The sequence below is a fragment of the Lithobates pipiens genome, unplaced genomic scaffold, assembly GCF_037356315.1.
Source record: "Lithobates pipiens isolate NorthernLeopardFrog02 unplaced genomic scaffold, aLitPip1_a1.2 Scaffold_19, whole genome shotgun sequence".
In the NCBI taxonomy this organism is placed as follows: domain Eukaryota; kingdom Metazoa; phylum Chordata; class Amphibia; order Anura; family Ranidae; genus Lithobates; species Lithobates pipiens.
This window is the reverse complement of record NW_027507764.1, coordinates 292,647,991-292,664,183: the sequence shown is the minus strand read 5'-3', so window position 1 is coordinate 292,664,183 and position 16,193 is coordinate 292,647,991. Positions and strand designations below refer to the sequence as shown.

Below are 16,193 nucleotides of genomic sequence, written 5' to 3'. Positions count from 1 at the left end.
CGCTAGTGTGCATGGAGCCTGACTCTTGCAGTGCTGGAAGACCTACTGCAAGGGTAGATTTAAAAGCTATAAGCTACTGAAGGGGGTTATGAAGCATGGTGTACCTGGGAGCTCAAATGATGATGAGGAAGCAACTTGCACATCCAAAGTCATGCCAGGGATGCCTTGCTTCACGTAACGCCTGCAAAACCAATACGTGACAACAGTCCCCAGTACAAGAGCATCAGCACAGTCTGGGAAGGAATTAGTGATCCTCCATCCCTGTGGGATACACATGAGAGAGTTGAGTGTCCCTGCTTCAGGGCAATGCAGCCTTTTCCCCTCCAGCACACCTAGTGCCTAGAAGAGCGTGCAGAGCCTTCAGAGATGAGTTGGTGACACAGAGCAGAGGAGGATGGAAGTGCTGATGTAGGGTTGTCATCCTGCACACCTCCTCATCATACCTATGATTGTTGCACTGGTGGCGGTGGTGTTACAATTGGGAGCTGTGAAGGAGGAGGTGCCACTGACAGCACGATTGTCAGGGGTGTGTGTATGAAGGGAGGGTGGTGGGGTGGGGGGGAGACCCTGATCCTCGAAGGAAAACAAATAGGAAAGAGGGGAAGAGCTCTCACTTTGGATACCTGCTATGGTTTACTTTCATGTCCCTACACGGGTCTCTACGCGCTGGCCTATGGAATGCAAAGGATGTAAATGATATTCAGCCATCGTCTCTTCCAAAAAGGAGAATCAGCGGAGGTGACTATCTAAGGTGTGTGTCTTTGTCCTATGCTCGGGGAGCCCGGAGCTTCCTATCGCTGACATGAGAAGAGAGTAGAGGGCGGACCTGCTCCATCTTCCCCGCAGTCTATAGAATGGCTCTGTCCCCCAGGAGGTACTGGAGATCAGCCTGCGCTCTCCGTGGTGCTGAAACTGCAGGAGCCGCCGCCGCTGGTGGTGGTGGTGCTGCTGTCACCGCTCTGGCTGGAGGCTTCCACAGACCTGCCATTCCGATGCCGCTGCTGCCTCCGCAATGCTTGCTCCTGGTGCTAGGATTGGGATTGGGACCGGGCTTGGTGGCTGGATCGAGCGGAACCACAGTCGAACAGCCTACTAACAGCACGTCCTTGTCTATCATGGGCTTGATGCCTCTCAGCGAAACCGTGGCAAAGGGGAATATCGGCAGGGGGATCCTGCCAGCCGTGCTTTTGGCTATTGATCAGATCCGCAATGAATCCTTGCTGCATCCCTACGTCCTGGACTTGAAGCTCTATGACACAGCGGTAAGAGGCTCACCTACCTACTTTCACCTACCTATTCTAGATCCGTGCTCACATTTTGTTTAGGTTACTAATGCAATGATGAGCCTCAGATTTTTATTTAGGTTACTAATGCAATGATGAGCCTCGGTTTTATATTTAGGTTACTAATGCAATGATGAGCCTCAGAATTTGTTTAGATTACTAATGCAATAATGAGCCTCACATTCTTTTTGATGAGCCTCAGATTTTTATTTAGGTTACTAATGCAACCATGAGCCTCCGATTTTGTTTAGGTTACTAATGCAATAATGAGCCTCACATTCTTTTTGATGAGCCTCAGATTTTTTTTAAGGTTACTAATGCAATGATGCGCCTCATATTTTTATTTAGGCTACTAATGCAATGATGAGCCTCATATTTTTATTTAGGCTACTAATTCAATGATGAGCCTCAGATTTTGCTTAGGCTACTAATGCAATGATGAGCCTCACATTTTTTTTTAAGGTTACTAACGCAATGATGAGCCTCACATTTTGCCAATGATTTGATCATCATGATTTGATCATTTATATGACATTATTAGGTGTAAAGGTATGTAACCCTAGAATCTCACCCTAATAGGAGTTTGCCTTCCTTCATGTGAATAAGCTAGCCTGTCTTTATATTTGACTGTAGCTGTCATTTACACAGTTGTTTGATGGAGCTGTGTGTTATGTTTTTTTTTTTCCTCCCATAACATAGCAACAAGGCACAATTCCTTGAGTGGGAGTCAATAGGATGATGAAGAGAATGCAGAAATGCAGCTCAGCTTTTCAGTATGTGCTTCCAGCACCATTATGCTGCATAGGTGCATGTCTACCTTTTCTGGCTGTGCTGAAGATAAATGCATGTGTTTGTTAGCATTTTCTTTCTATGTATACCTATGCAATTAAACCTACCTTGTAGGTTCAGTATTTTCAGTTCTGATGACGCTTAGATTCCTTGCAGTAAATCTAGTCCAGCTGGTTAAGCAACAGATGCATTTAAAATGTCTCTTATTTCAGTCATTAGGTTCAGGCATCTGATATCTTTACCTGGTATATGGAATTATTACGTAGGTTTCAAAATGGAATAGCAAAGCTAACCATGGTTCACATTGGCCATTGCAGTGTTCTTATTGCAAATTAATGCTTCTAGGTGTATATAGCTAGTAAATCGCAATCTCCATTGCTAAGGCTAAGAAACACTTAGCTAATGTATCATAAAAAAGATTCTAGGGGTATTTATTGTGCAGGCTAGTTAATTCACTATGACGCATGTAAGGAGGTCAAAATAAAGATAGTAGTACATAATAGCTGAAAATCTGCAAACTCAGAATATGTAAATAGGCTGAATAGATTCTTGTCTCGTTCTACTAAACATGCTTGGGATCACCCTGTTGATTGTGCAAGTGCCTGAAGATGGCAGTCATTTCTTGTGGAGATGCTTAATACCATTTCCAAGGAAACCTCTTAAATATTTAGCTTGTTTCTGTTGGACTACACCTATACCTTTGTGGTTTATATAAAAAAAGTCAAACAGTAAAAATATTGTCCCTGTCTTAGCGTAATGAATGAAAAAGAATTATGCGACAAATGCAATAATTATTGGTTACTACAGCACATATTACCATTTAATACCATTTTCAGGGAAACCTCTTAAATGTTTAGCTTGTTTCTGTTGGAATACACCTATACCTCTGTGGTTTATATAAAAAAAGTCAAACAATATAGTGTCCCCGTCTTAGTGTAATGAATGAAAAAGAATTATGCGACACCTGCGATAGTTATTGGTTACTCCAGCACATACTACCATTTAATACCATTTCCAAGGAAACCTGTTAAATATATCTCATCTCATGTAACAATATGTAGCTTGCTATATGGTAGCATTCTGAGTTTCCCTGGAAATTATTTACAATATAAACATGTGCTGAGACAGAATTCCTCCAATTTAAGGCACATTTCACAATGATTTAAGCTAGCAATTAAAGTAGTAATCAGTAAATGCATTTGGGCGTTGATTTTTATATTTTTTTTGTTTTGTTTACTCTTGCATAGTTTTGAAAGTGCCCCATATAATAATACTGAGTTTCATATCAACTCCCAGCATAGCAATTCACCTTAGGCCTTCATTAGAAAAGCATTTGATGAAGACCTGAAAATCTGTATTGCCTATCAGCAACCAATCAGATTAAAATCTGAAAAATGACAGCTAAGAAATGAAAGTTTGGATCTGATTGGTGCTATAGTGTAAGCTGTTTCAGAGTATGTATGCCTTGTATTCCTTTGGATAGAGTGAGAAGGCTTTAAAACTCATATCAAGTAATTTTTTTTTTGTTTCTATCATACTAGCTAGATTTTGCCTCACTTCCTGTTCTATAGACACAGAATAGGAAACAGGAAATAAATAATAGAACAGGAAATAAAAGAACATCTTCCAAAAGTGAAGGGAATTCCTATTTTAGACATTTGTCACCAGAGTGGGATGATTTACCCTTATACTATGTGTTCTTGGACAACTGTGCAATTTAGAATTTCCCCTCTGTTTCAGTGACAATGGTCCCCAAGACAAATAGAGGACCTAATGGGCCAAATTAGCACACAAATAGCATGCAGTTTGAGGCTTGTTGAATGTGGTTTATAAAAACTGGAGCAAGAGAAAGAAAAGTTTTTTGCCCATGGCAACTTCTTAGGTTTCCTGCTTTTCTAACCTACACTGAAAATAATTTAGGAACTCTACTTTGGAACAATATCGCTATAGTGCTGGTGAGCAAATACTCCCAAAATCAAATTTACTATAGTTCCCTGAAACCAAATAGCGCCCAAACCCTTACTCTGCTAAAACCTGGAGAATTGCAAATGGAAATAATGTTTATAGCATGATATATTTGCCAAATAGTACTGAAATATGCAGTAAATTATTTAAAGATAATGAGCTTTTAAACTGTGTGAAAAGGTGATTTCTACAATGAAATATCTTTAAAAGTCTGAGAAGAGATAAGATATTTTTGTACAACTAGGTGCCAACACAACTGAGCATGCTCTGACCTGCAAATAGCTCTCATTTTAGCTCCAGTGTCTTTTTTACAAGGCGCTATAGTAAATACCAAAATGAGCGCTGAGTAAAAGAACATTCTTTTGTAGTGAAAATCAGCACTATTATAGTCCAATGTAAGTTTTAGCCATTGATTCTAATGGAACAATTGTAACTTTCACAAATAAATCCTTTTACTGTTGAGATGAAATGTATCTTTCTCTGAAATAAATTTTTCTTTGGAACATTGTTTTTAAGAATACCAGAATGTGGAATGTTTTGATGTTTTGGTAAAATATATTTTTCTCTGTTACTTTCACTTGTTACTCTCCATCTCACAACAATCTTTAGCCAAACTCACACGGGTGTCTTTGCAATCCACAAACAATACCATTGCTGATACAAATTTAAAATTAGTCACAATTTTTTGTGCTTTTTATTATTTCCAAATAATCATAATTTGAGCCCAAAGAATGATATGTGTTCCAACATCAGAAATCAAAATGTAATTCCCAAAAATGTGAGGGTAATATCACTATTCTACACTCACCCACAAAAACAAATATCACAAAATAAATCAAGAAGAATAACTATTGTGTAATGTAAATCCATAACCTGTATGTCCAAAGAAATGCAGTATTTATGTGTATTTATATCTAGGAGGTTTTTGCATGTGGCAGCTCTGTGGCTTAGAGGTTAGAGCTTCATCTTAGCATCCCTTCATGTAGTGAAGTTGTCTCATCTAGCAGATCCTAAATGTAGTATTTATGTGTAGGAGGGTTCCACCACCAAAATCTTACCAGATACACTATCCAATCAAAAGTATTGGGATGCCTTCCTTTACACACACATGAACTTTAACCACTTAAGGACCGAGCTTCTTTTTCAGATTCGGTATTTACATGTTTAAAATAGTTTTTTTGTTAGAAAATTACTTAGAACCCCCAAACATTATATATTGTTTTTTTTCTAACACCCTGGAGAATACAATGGCAGTTATTGCAATACTATTTTTCACACCGTATTTGTGACGCTGTCTTACATGCGCACTTTTTTTTGGAAAAAATTAACTTTTTTGAATAAATTTTTTTTTTATTATGGTGAAAGATAATGTTACGCCGAGTAAATTGATTACCAACATGTCATGCTTCAAATTTGTGCCCGCTCGTGGAATGGCGTCAAACTTTTGGCATCAAAAATCTCCATAAGCGACATTTTAAAAAAATCTACAGGTTGCATGTTTTTTCGTTACAGCGGAGGTCTAGGGCTAGTGTTATTGCTCTCGCTCTACCGATTGCGGCGATACCTCACATGTGTGGTTTGACTACCATTTTCATATGCAGGCACTACTCACATATACGTTCGCTTCTGTGCACCAGCTCGTCGGGACGGGGTGTTTTAAAAAATATATATTTTTTTCTTATTTATTTTACTTGATTTTATTTATTTTTACACTGTTTAAAAAAAAAGTTGGATCACTTTTATTCCTATTACAAGGAATGTAAACATCCCTTGTAATAGAAAAAAGCATGACAGGTCCTCTTAAATATGAGATCTGGGGTCAAAAAGTCCCCAGATCTCATATTTGGACTTAAATGCAATAATAATAAAAAAAAAGGTAATTTGAAAAAATGACATTGAAAAAATGTACCTTTAAGAGGTATGGGCGGAAGTGACGTTTTGATGTTGCTTCCACCCTGCTATGATATAGAGACGGGTGGGAGCCATCTTAGCCTCACTCGTCTCCATACCAAGGATATGAAAGGACCCGATCGCCTCCGCTGCTACCGACAGCTCCGGTAAGTGGAGGGCGCGGGAGAGCGGCGGGAGGGAGGTGACACCTCTTCCACTGCCCATAACGGTGATCATGCGGCAAACCTGCTGCAGAGACCACCATTATCGTACACACGACCGGCACCTGAAGAGATGGATATGTCGGTTGGGCAGCAGCTGCTGCCGTTACCGAGATATCCCTCTTCAAAAAATGGACGTACATTGTTGTGCACCGGTCATAAAGTGGTTAATGGCCAGCCCAGTCTTAGTCCTTAGGGTTAAAAAGTGATTTGGCCTACCCTTTGCAACTAGAACAGATTCTGGGAAGGCTAGGAAAGCTGTCCATAAGGTTTAGTGTGTCTATGGAAATGTTTGACCATTCTTCCAGAAGTGCATTTGTGAGGCCAAGCACTGATGTTGGATGAGAAGGCCTGGCTCACAGTCTCTGCTCTAATTCAGCCAAAAGGTGTTCTATCAGGTTGAGGTCAGGACCTTGCTTTGTGCAGTCATGTTGGAACAGGAAGGGGCTATACCCAAACAGTTCCCACAAAGTTGAGAGCATGAAATTGTCCAAAAAGGCTTGGTATGCTGATGCCTTAAGAGTTCCTTTCACTGGAACTAAGAGGCCAAGCCCAACCCCTGAAAAACAACCCCACATCATAATCCCCCCTCCACCAAATTATTTGGACCAGTGCACAAAGCAAACTCCATAAAGACATGGATGAGTGAGTTTGGGGTGGAGGAACTTGACTGGCCTGGACAGAGTCCTGACCTCAACACAACAGAACACCTTGGGGAGGAATAAGAGCAAATGCTGTAAGGCAGGCCTTCTTGTCCAACACCAATGCCTGACCTCACAAATGCACTTGAAAGAATGGTCATAGACACACTCCTAAACCTTGTAGACAGCCTTCCCAGAAGAGTTGAAGCTGCTATAGCTGCAAAAGGTGGGCCAACTCAATATTGAACCCTACGGACTAAGACTGGGATGCCATTACAGTTCATTTGCGTTTAAAGGCAGGAGTCCCAATATTTAGGACAATTTATTGTATATTGCTTGTGACACTGAGCATGGCTATGGACTTAAGGTTGGTTCACACCACAGAGATGCAGAGAACATGTGTGAGGCTGCCTGCTGGCTAAGTGGGTAGCAATTCTGTCTAGCAGCACTGGGGTTGCTGGTTAAATTCCCCAACACCCTAATGCTTGTGTCAAAGTTGATATGCTCTCCCTGTGTGGGTTTCTCACTACAATCTAAAAACATCCTGGCATTTTATTTGTCTCCTGTCGAAATAGTCTCTAATGTAAGAAAGTTCATTTTGGACTTTATATTGGAAGCTCATTGCAGCCAGGGACTGATGTTAAAGTTTGTTAGCACTTTTTCTGCCCAGGGACTTAAGCCGCGTACACACGGGCGGATTGTCTGGCCAACTAAGTCCGTCAGACAATCCGACAGACAGTCCGTCCTACTTTTGAATGAACGGACTTGACCACACACGATGAACAGACAGTCCGTTGAAAGCTTGCGCGATGACGTGTACAGCACGTACGACGGGACTAGAAATACGACGTCCAATACACTGCAATGCAACCTTCGGCCATGTAAATCCTTTCTGAGCATGCGCCATACTTAGTCCGTCCAACTTGCCTACTCACGAGCGGACTGTCCGCTGAAACCAAAGTTGGACGGACAATATTACGGAAATTCCGAAAGACTTAGTCCGCCAGACAGTCCGCTGAAAAAGTCCGCTGAAGCCCACACACGAGCGGACTTTCCGCTGAAATGTGTTTCAGCGGACTAAGTTGGACAGACAGTCCGCCCGTGTGTACGCGGCCTTAGGCCGCGTACACACGGGCGGATTGTCTGGCCAACTAAGTCCGTCAGACAATCCGACAGACAGTCCGTCCTACTTTTGAATGAACGGACTTGACCACACACGACGAACAGACAGTCCGCTGAAAGCTTGCGCGATGACGTGTACGGCACGTACGACGGGACTAGAAATTCGACGTCCAATACACTGCAATGCAACCTTCGGCCGTGTAAATCCTTTCTGAGCATGCGCCATACTTAGTCCGTCGAACTAGCCTACTCACGAGCGGACTGTCCGCTGAAACCAAGTTTGGACGGACAATATTACGGAATTGCCGAAAGACTTAGTCCGCCAGACTGTCCGCTGAAAAAGTCAGCTGAAGCCCACACACGAGCGGATTGTCCGCTGAAACACGTTTCAGCGGACTAAGTTGGACGGACAATCCTCTCGTGTGTACGCGGCCTTAGACATTGTAGAGTTTACACTGCATAGGTACATATGTACAGAAAACTGTTGCTTTGTTTATGTGTATGCAAATGGTCTTCGATCTTTGGCCTGTAGTTGGAGATTTGATGCATATAGCCAAGGGCTAACACAGTTGCAAATAATATTATGTGTTCCTGCCCATCAGGTGCAATCACTTTCGACATACATGAAGAGACAGATTGAAAGATACTGGTGGATGTGTACTTCTATTCGGTGTGTGTCAGTGTGCTAACAATACAACCTATCTTATATAAAGGGCTGCAGTATGGGTGTTCATTTGGCCTGAGAAGGCCAGGTTTTTTGCTGTGATTTGTGAGGGAGAAGGAATGATATTGTGCCTATTGACAAACGCCCAACTAGGGCTGTTTGCTGAAATTCTTGTGTATTTTTTCAATCAAAAGTGGGTTTATGTGGCCATGCTTTTAATGTTGTATGTATAGTTCCTGTCTGATCATGCATTCATGGTTTGGGAGCAAGTGCTGACCTTCTGCCCTTTGATCTCATTGCTTAATCATGTACACAGAAATGCAGCTTCCAGCAGAACATACTGACCAATGTATGTATGTGTGGATTTGTGGGGTGGTGGCGGGTGTTACATTTTTAACATGTGGCTTTTTTAATATTATGTTGGAATGCACTCTGAAAGTAAAGCTGTGTCCACTCTAAGATTTAGACAAATTTTAGATTGTAAGCTCCTATGAGCAGGGTCCTTAAAACCCAATTGCTAACTGTCTTGCTAAATGTAGCACCATATATCCTGTAGAATTTTTTTTGAAGCTAGTAAATGAATGTGCATAATTTTGTTTCTGCTGGCAAAATAAAAGTAAATTATTGAGCTTGTTTGGTGGGTGTGTGTGTGTGGGTTTTTTTTTTTGGTTCTTTTTTCTGTCTTATTTTTAATTATTTTTGGGGGTGGTGGTTTTGGGGAAGTGCACGATCTTTTACATCTTAGGCTGCTTTCACACTGGAGGCGCTTTACAGGTGCTAAAAATGGCGCCTAGGTTCACACCTATGCATTTTTTAGTGTGTTTTGCAATTTTCAGAAACACTCTACAGTCCATTTAACATGATTTCCTATGGTACTAGTTCACATCTATGCGTTTTGCAGCCAGTGCGTTTTTGGTCGGGGACTTTTTTCACGCAATTTGCGGTTAATAGATTTCAGTGGAACTGCACCAGAAATGCAACTGTTGCTGTTTCTGTGATTTTTAATGTGTTTATGTGTATTTTTTTTTATACTGTTGCTAACCAGGGGGCTGGGAAGCCAGCTGCTGCGTCCTTAACAACCAATGAACCTTCAGCTGTCAGCGGCTTCCCCACGGAAAGTACAAAAAAATGCTAGCCAAAAAGAAATAGCAAAAAAACTGCATTGTGTTCCCCCCCCCCCCCCCTCCAGCCTAGTATGGATTCAGAGGTGGCTCCCATGCCAAAATTTTACAAAAATGCTGAGGGCTCCCTTGCGCGTGAATCTCCCAGAAGCCATACCAGGCCCTTCAGGTCTGGTATGAGGGGAACCTCGCATCAAACAAAAAATTGCATGGGGGTCTGGCCCTTCAGGTCTGCTATGGATATTAAGGGGAACCCTGAACCAATTTTTTTTTTATAAAAATGGCGTGGGGTGCCAATCAAACCATACCAGACCCTTATCTGAGCACGCAACCCTCAACATGGGGAGGGTGCTTTGGAGTTGCATTTTACTGCTTTTTTTGGTGAATGTGTAGGGGTACAATGTACCCAATACCTATTCACATAATGGGACTATTAAAGGGGGCTTCTAGATTCTGATAAGCCCCCCACCCGCAACCACTGGGCAAGGGTTGTGGGGATAAGGCCCTTGTCCCCATCAAAATGGGGACAAGGTGTTTTGGGGGGACCCCAAAACACCCTTCTCATGTTGAGGGCATATGGCCTGGTACGATTCAGGGGGAAAGGGGCGCTCTCTCGTTCCCCTCCCTCTGTTCCTGTGGCCTGCCAGGTTGCTTGCTCAGGGTTTGGTATGGATTTTGAGAGGGACCCCCACGCCAATTTTTTTTACATTTTGGCACAGGGTTCCTCTTAATATCCATACCAGACTCGAAGGGCCTGGTATGGACTGGTGGGGGGAACCTACGCCGTTTTTTCTTTGATTTTAAACCTATATTGCCAGGAACCGGCAATACATTACAGCTGTGAACAATTTTAAATGAAATTTTTCCTTTAGAAATGTAATTTTGCTGTGGTACTGTTCTAAACACAGGAAAATTGTGCCACTTTACAGGCATACTATAGACACCCCCAAGCACAATATTTAAAGGAATTTTTCATTTTTATTGTTTCACTTTAAGCATTATTAAAATCACTGCTCCTGAAAAAAACGTCCGCTTTAAAAAATTTTTTCCAATTGATACATGTCTCCTGGAGCAGGACCCAGGGCCCTATACACTTTTTATGGTGAAGAACTTGCATATAAGCCTTCAATGAGAACTTTGGTTTTTTTAGGTTCGAGCTTCCACTATTCTGGCATATGTATTTTTGCCCGCAATAGCACTGCTTTCCATTTACATTAGCGCTCAGTTTCTGAGAGTTGAAATACTTACTTGGCTTTATTTGGGCGCCATTTTTTGGGACTGCAAGATAATTTTTCAGCACTATAGTAAACGACCCCCATAAGGAGAGATCATGTTAAAAGTTTGCTAAAGTGGGATTTGGTTTATATTACAGCATTTTCTGAAATACTAGATCTTATTCCCAGGATTGCAGGATCAAAAAGTTTCTTTAGGTGTTAAGATTTGCTGTAATCTGTGCTTATGAATTATATTAAGATACTTTAATGTATTTTTTTCACAACTCGTTTACATTAAAGGCCCACCAATACTAGAACATAATCTTGATTGCATTTAATGACAAAAACAATTAAAGTAAATGCAGGAGTCACCTCACATTAACTTATTTTAAAATGGAAAACAACATTTGGTAAACAAACTGTAGCTTTTGTTTTTTATTATCAGATTTGAAAAGGACTGCAGTGAATATGATCATCAATGAGATTACTTAATCAAAAATATAACATATCTTAATTCCAATGCAAATGTCTTGTAATCGTTTTTTTGACATTTATGTCGTTTTTTTGACGTATATAATTGCAGAAATTGCTTTTTTATTTCATCCTGTGTTTAATTAGGCACCATCATTAGTGTTTGAGATAAATGACAACCTGATGTCTCTTCTCCATATTTCAAACATTGTTGGTTAACTGAAGGAAAGGTAGCCTTAAGGCTTGAATCACACCTATGCATTTTTAGTGCCTTTTGCATTTTGCAGATTTGCACTACAGCCCATTTAACATGGTTTCCTATAGAACACGTTCTGTAGAGCAAATCTGCAAAATGCAAAAAGCACTAAAAATGCATAGGTGTGAATCCAGCCTTACTGGATGACTATTCCTTAGTTTGCTTCCTTTTAGGCTGGATTCACACCTATGCATTTTTAGTGCTTTTTGCATTTTGCAGATTTGCACTACAGAACGTGTTCCATAGGAAACCATGTTAAATGGACTGTAGTGCAAATCTGCAAAATGCAAAAAGCACTACAAGTGCATAGGTTTGAATCCAACCTTAGACTTGCATTCAGACCCTGATGGTTGTTTTTGTTAGTTCCATTACCTTAGTTACATTAGACCAACATAGAGAGAAATAGGAAGTGCACAGCAGGCATAAGTAAAGGAAGATACCTCTATAGTAAAAAAAGTGGCCACTTTATGCACATTGGTTATGAAAACCATCACCGTAAAGATCATTTTATAGCATTGCTAACCTGAAACAGGGCATCGGTGGCTTCTCCTGTAATCTGGACCTATTAGACTGTTTGTATTTTAGTTTTTTTAATCTCTAAATCTTTGTGTAGTTTTAGGCCCCTTTCACACTGGAGGCATTTTTCAGGCACTAAAGGGCTAAAAATAGCGCCTGTAAAGCGCCTGAAAAACGCCTCCCCTGCAGCCCCAGTATGAAAGCCCGAGTGCTTTCACACTGGAGCTGTGCACTTGCAGAACGTTATAAAAAGTCGCACAAGCAGCATCTTTGGAGCGGTTTAGGAGCAGTGTATACACAGCTCCTCCACCGCCCCTGCCCATTGAAATGAATGGTCACTGCTGTCAGCAGCGTTGCTTTTCGGGCGCATTTAACACTTTCTTTAGCCGCTAGCGAGGGTTAAAAGCACCACGCATGTGGCTGAAAAGTACAGCTAAAACTACGGTAAAGCACTGTTAAAACTAGCATTGCTATACTGCTAACGATGCATTCTGGCAGTGTGAAAGGGGTCTTAGTAATATTTTCAATTATACTATCAGATTCCTGAGCTTTGTCACACCAGCCACTCAACTAATGATCTATGATCCAATTGCTTGCAAGGAAGAACTGTATTGTATACAGTGTATGAATGGACACATTCCAAGGAGATTTTGGTCCATATTGAAATGATAGCATTACACAGTTGCTGCAGATTTGTCTGCTGCACAACCATGATGTGAATCTTCCATTCCACCACATCCCAAAGGTGCTTGAATATTGGATTGAGATCTGGTGACTGTGGATTCCATTGGAGTACAGTGAACTCATTGTCATGTTCAAGAAATCAGCTTGAGATGTTTTAAGCTTTGTGACATGGTGCATTATCTTGCTGGAAGTAGCCATCAGAAGTTGAGTACACTGTAGACATAAAGGGATTGTCATGATCAGCGACCATACTCAGGAAGGCCGTGGCATTTAAACAATGCTCAATTGGTACTAAGAGGCCCAAAGTGTGCCAAGAAAATATCCCCCACACCATTACACCACCAGCCCAAACTGTTGATACAAGGCAGAATGGATTCATGCTTTCATGCTGTTTACGCCAAATTCTGACCCTACCATCTAAATGCTGCAGCTGAAATTGAGACTAATCAGACCAGGCCACATTTTTCCAAACTTCTATTGTCTAATTTTGGTGAGCCTGTGTGAATTGTAGCCACAGTTTCCTGTCTTTAGCTGACAGCTGTAGCACCCGGAGGGGTCTTCTGCTGCTGCTTCAAGGTTCGATGTGTTGTACCTTCAGCATATTCTGCATACCTTCATTGTAACAAGTGGTTATTTGAGTTACTGTTGCCTTTCTATCATCTCATCTCTCGTCTGCCCATTTTCCTCTAACCTCTGACATCAACAAGACATTTTTGTCTACACAACTTTCACTGGATATTTGTTCTCTTTTTGGACCATTCTCTGTAAACCCTAGAGATGGTTGTACATGAAAATCCCAGTAGATCAGCAGTTTTTGTCACTTAATCCCCTTTCTTCCCCATTTTGATGCTTGGTTTGAACTTCAGCAAGTCATCTTCACCACAACTAGATGCCTAAAGGCATTGAGTTGCTGCCATGTGATTGGCTGATTAGCAATTTGTGTTACTAAGCAATTGAACACACATATATATATATATATATATATATATATATATATATATATATATATATATATATATATACAGTATCTCACAAAAGTGGGTACACCCCTCACATTTTTGTAAACATTTTATTATATCTTTTCATGTGACAACACTGAAGAAATTACGCTTTGCTACAATGTAAAGTAGTGAGTGTACAGCTTGTATAACAGTGTAAATTTTCTGTCCCCTCAAAATAACTCAACACACAGCCATTAATGTCGAAACTGCTGGCAATAAAAGTGAGTACACCCCTAAGTGAAAATGTCCAAATTTGGCTCAAAGAGGCTATATTTTGTGTGGCCTCCATTATTTTCCAGCACTGCCTTAACCCTCTTGGGCATGGAGTTCACCAGAGCTTTACAGGCTGCCACTGAAGTCCTCTTCTACTCCTCAATGACGACATCACAGAGCTGGTGGATGTTAGAGACCTTGAGATCCTCCACCTTCCATTTCAGGATACCCCACAGATGCTCAAAAGAGTTTAGGTCTGGAGATGGCCAGTCCATCCCCTTTACCCTCAGCTTCTTTAGTAAGGCAGTGGTCATCTTGGAGGTGTGTTTGGGGTCGTTATCATGTTGGAATACTGCCCTGCGGCCCAGTCTCTGAAGGGAACAGATCATGCTCTGCTTTAGTATGTCACAATACATTCATGGCATTCATGGTTCACTCAATGAACTGTAGCTCCCCAGTGCCGGCAGCACTCATGTAGTCCCAGACCATGACACTCCCACCACCATGCTTGACTGTAGGCAAAACACACTTGTCTTTGTACTCCTCACCTGGTTGCCGCGACACACACTTGACACCATCTGAACTAAATATGATTATCTTGGTCTCATCAGACCACAGGACCATGATTACAGTAATCCATGTCTTTAGTCTGCTTGTCTTCAGCAAACTGTTTGCGGGCTTTCTTGTGCATCAACTTTAGAAGAGGCTTCCTTCTGGTATGACAGCCATGCAGACCAATTTGATGCAGTGTGCAGTGTATGGTCTGAGCACTGACAGGCCAACCCCCACCCCTTCAACCTCTGCAGCAATGCTGGCAGCACTCATGCATCTATTTCGCAAAGACAACCTCTGGATATGACGCTGAGCATGTGCATTTAACTTCTTTGGTCGACCATGGCAAGGCCTGTTCTGAATGGAACCTGTCCTGTTAAACAACTGTATGGTCTTGGTGACCATGCTGCAGCTCAGTTTCAGGGTCCTGGCAATCTTCCTATAGCTTAGGCCATTTTTATGTAGAGCAACAATTCTTTTTCTTCTTTTTTAAGATCCTCAGAGAGTTCTTTTCCATAAGGTGCCATGTTGAACTTCCAGTGACCAGTATGAGAGAGTGAGAGCGATAACACCAAATTTAACACACTTGCTCCCCATTCACACCTGAAACCTTGTAACACTAACGAGTCACATGACACCAGAGAGGGAAAATGGCTAATTGGGACTAATTTGGACATTTTCAAGGTATTTTCAAGGTATTTTGAGGGAACAGCAAATTTACACTATTATACAAGCTGTACACTCACTACTTTACATTGCAGCAAAGTGTAATTTCTTCAGTTTTGTTACATGAAAAGATATAATAAAATATTTACAAAAATGTGAGAGGTGTACTCACTTTTGTGAGATACTGGAGGTCATTTACGAAAGGCAAATCCACTTTGCACTGGAAGTGCACTTGAAAGTGCACTGAAAGTGCACTTGGAAGTGCATTCATTCTAAATCTAAGGGGTAGATCTGAAATGAGTGGAAGCTCTGCTGATTTTATCATTCAATCATGTGCAAGCTAAAATGCTGTTTTTTATTTGCATGTCCCCCTCGGATCTACAGCGAATTTACTTCCATGAGCACTTTCAGTGCACTTTCAACTGCACTTGCAGTGCAAAGTGGATTTTTCTTTAGTAAATAACCCCCACTGCGTATATATACAGTATATATATATATATATATATATATATATATATATATATATATATATATATATATATATATATATATATTGTACATTATACCAGGGGTGTCCTGGATGGGAAATACAAGTTTCTCACACCCACCAATGAGATACATAGTTGCCTTGGAGATTTGAATGTGTTTGGTAATGCATGAAGCAGAATTGCAAGGAAGGTAATTGCAAAGTACAATGTATCACTAGTGCTCTTCTATTGATCCCCTATGGATCAGTGTGTTCTTATTTTGAAGAGGAATATACATGAATCAAGTGAACTTCCCAACTTTAGCACACATGCTATGTTTAATGGATAACATTAGTAGTTCACTGAATGCTTTTATGTGTTGGCTGAAATTACTCTTCAAGGACACCATTTTTTTTAAACAACTTCCAGGAACACTTTTAGCCATGCCCATTTGATG

The 16,193-nt window shown here is 41.0% G+C and overlaps 1 protein-coding gene across 1 annotated transcript in view; it reads left to right on the top strand.

Moving 5' to 3' along the window:
* Window positions 1-203: 203 nt before the first annotated feature.
* The window catches only part of GABBR2 (gamma-aminobutyric acid type B receptor subunit 2), a 984,619-nt gene continuing 968,629 nt past the window's right edge, over window positions 204-16,193 (top strand). Inside the window, exon 1 of the mRNA XM_077492007.1 lies at window positions 204-1,262. Within this exon, the coding sequence (XP_077348133.1) occupies window positions 855-1,262 (408 nt within the window). The 5' untranslated portion in view covers window positions 204-854. The remainder of the gene's footprint in view (window positions 1,263-16,193) is intronic.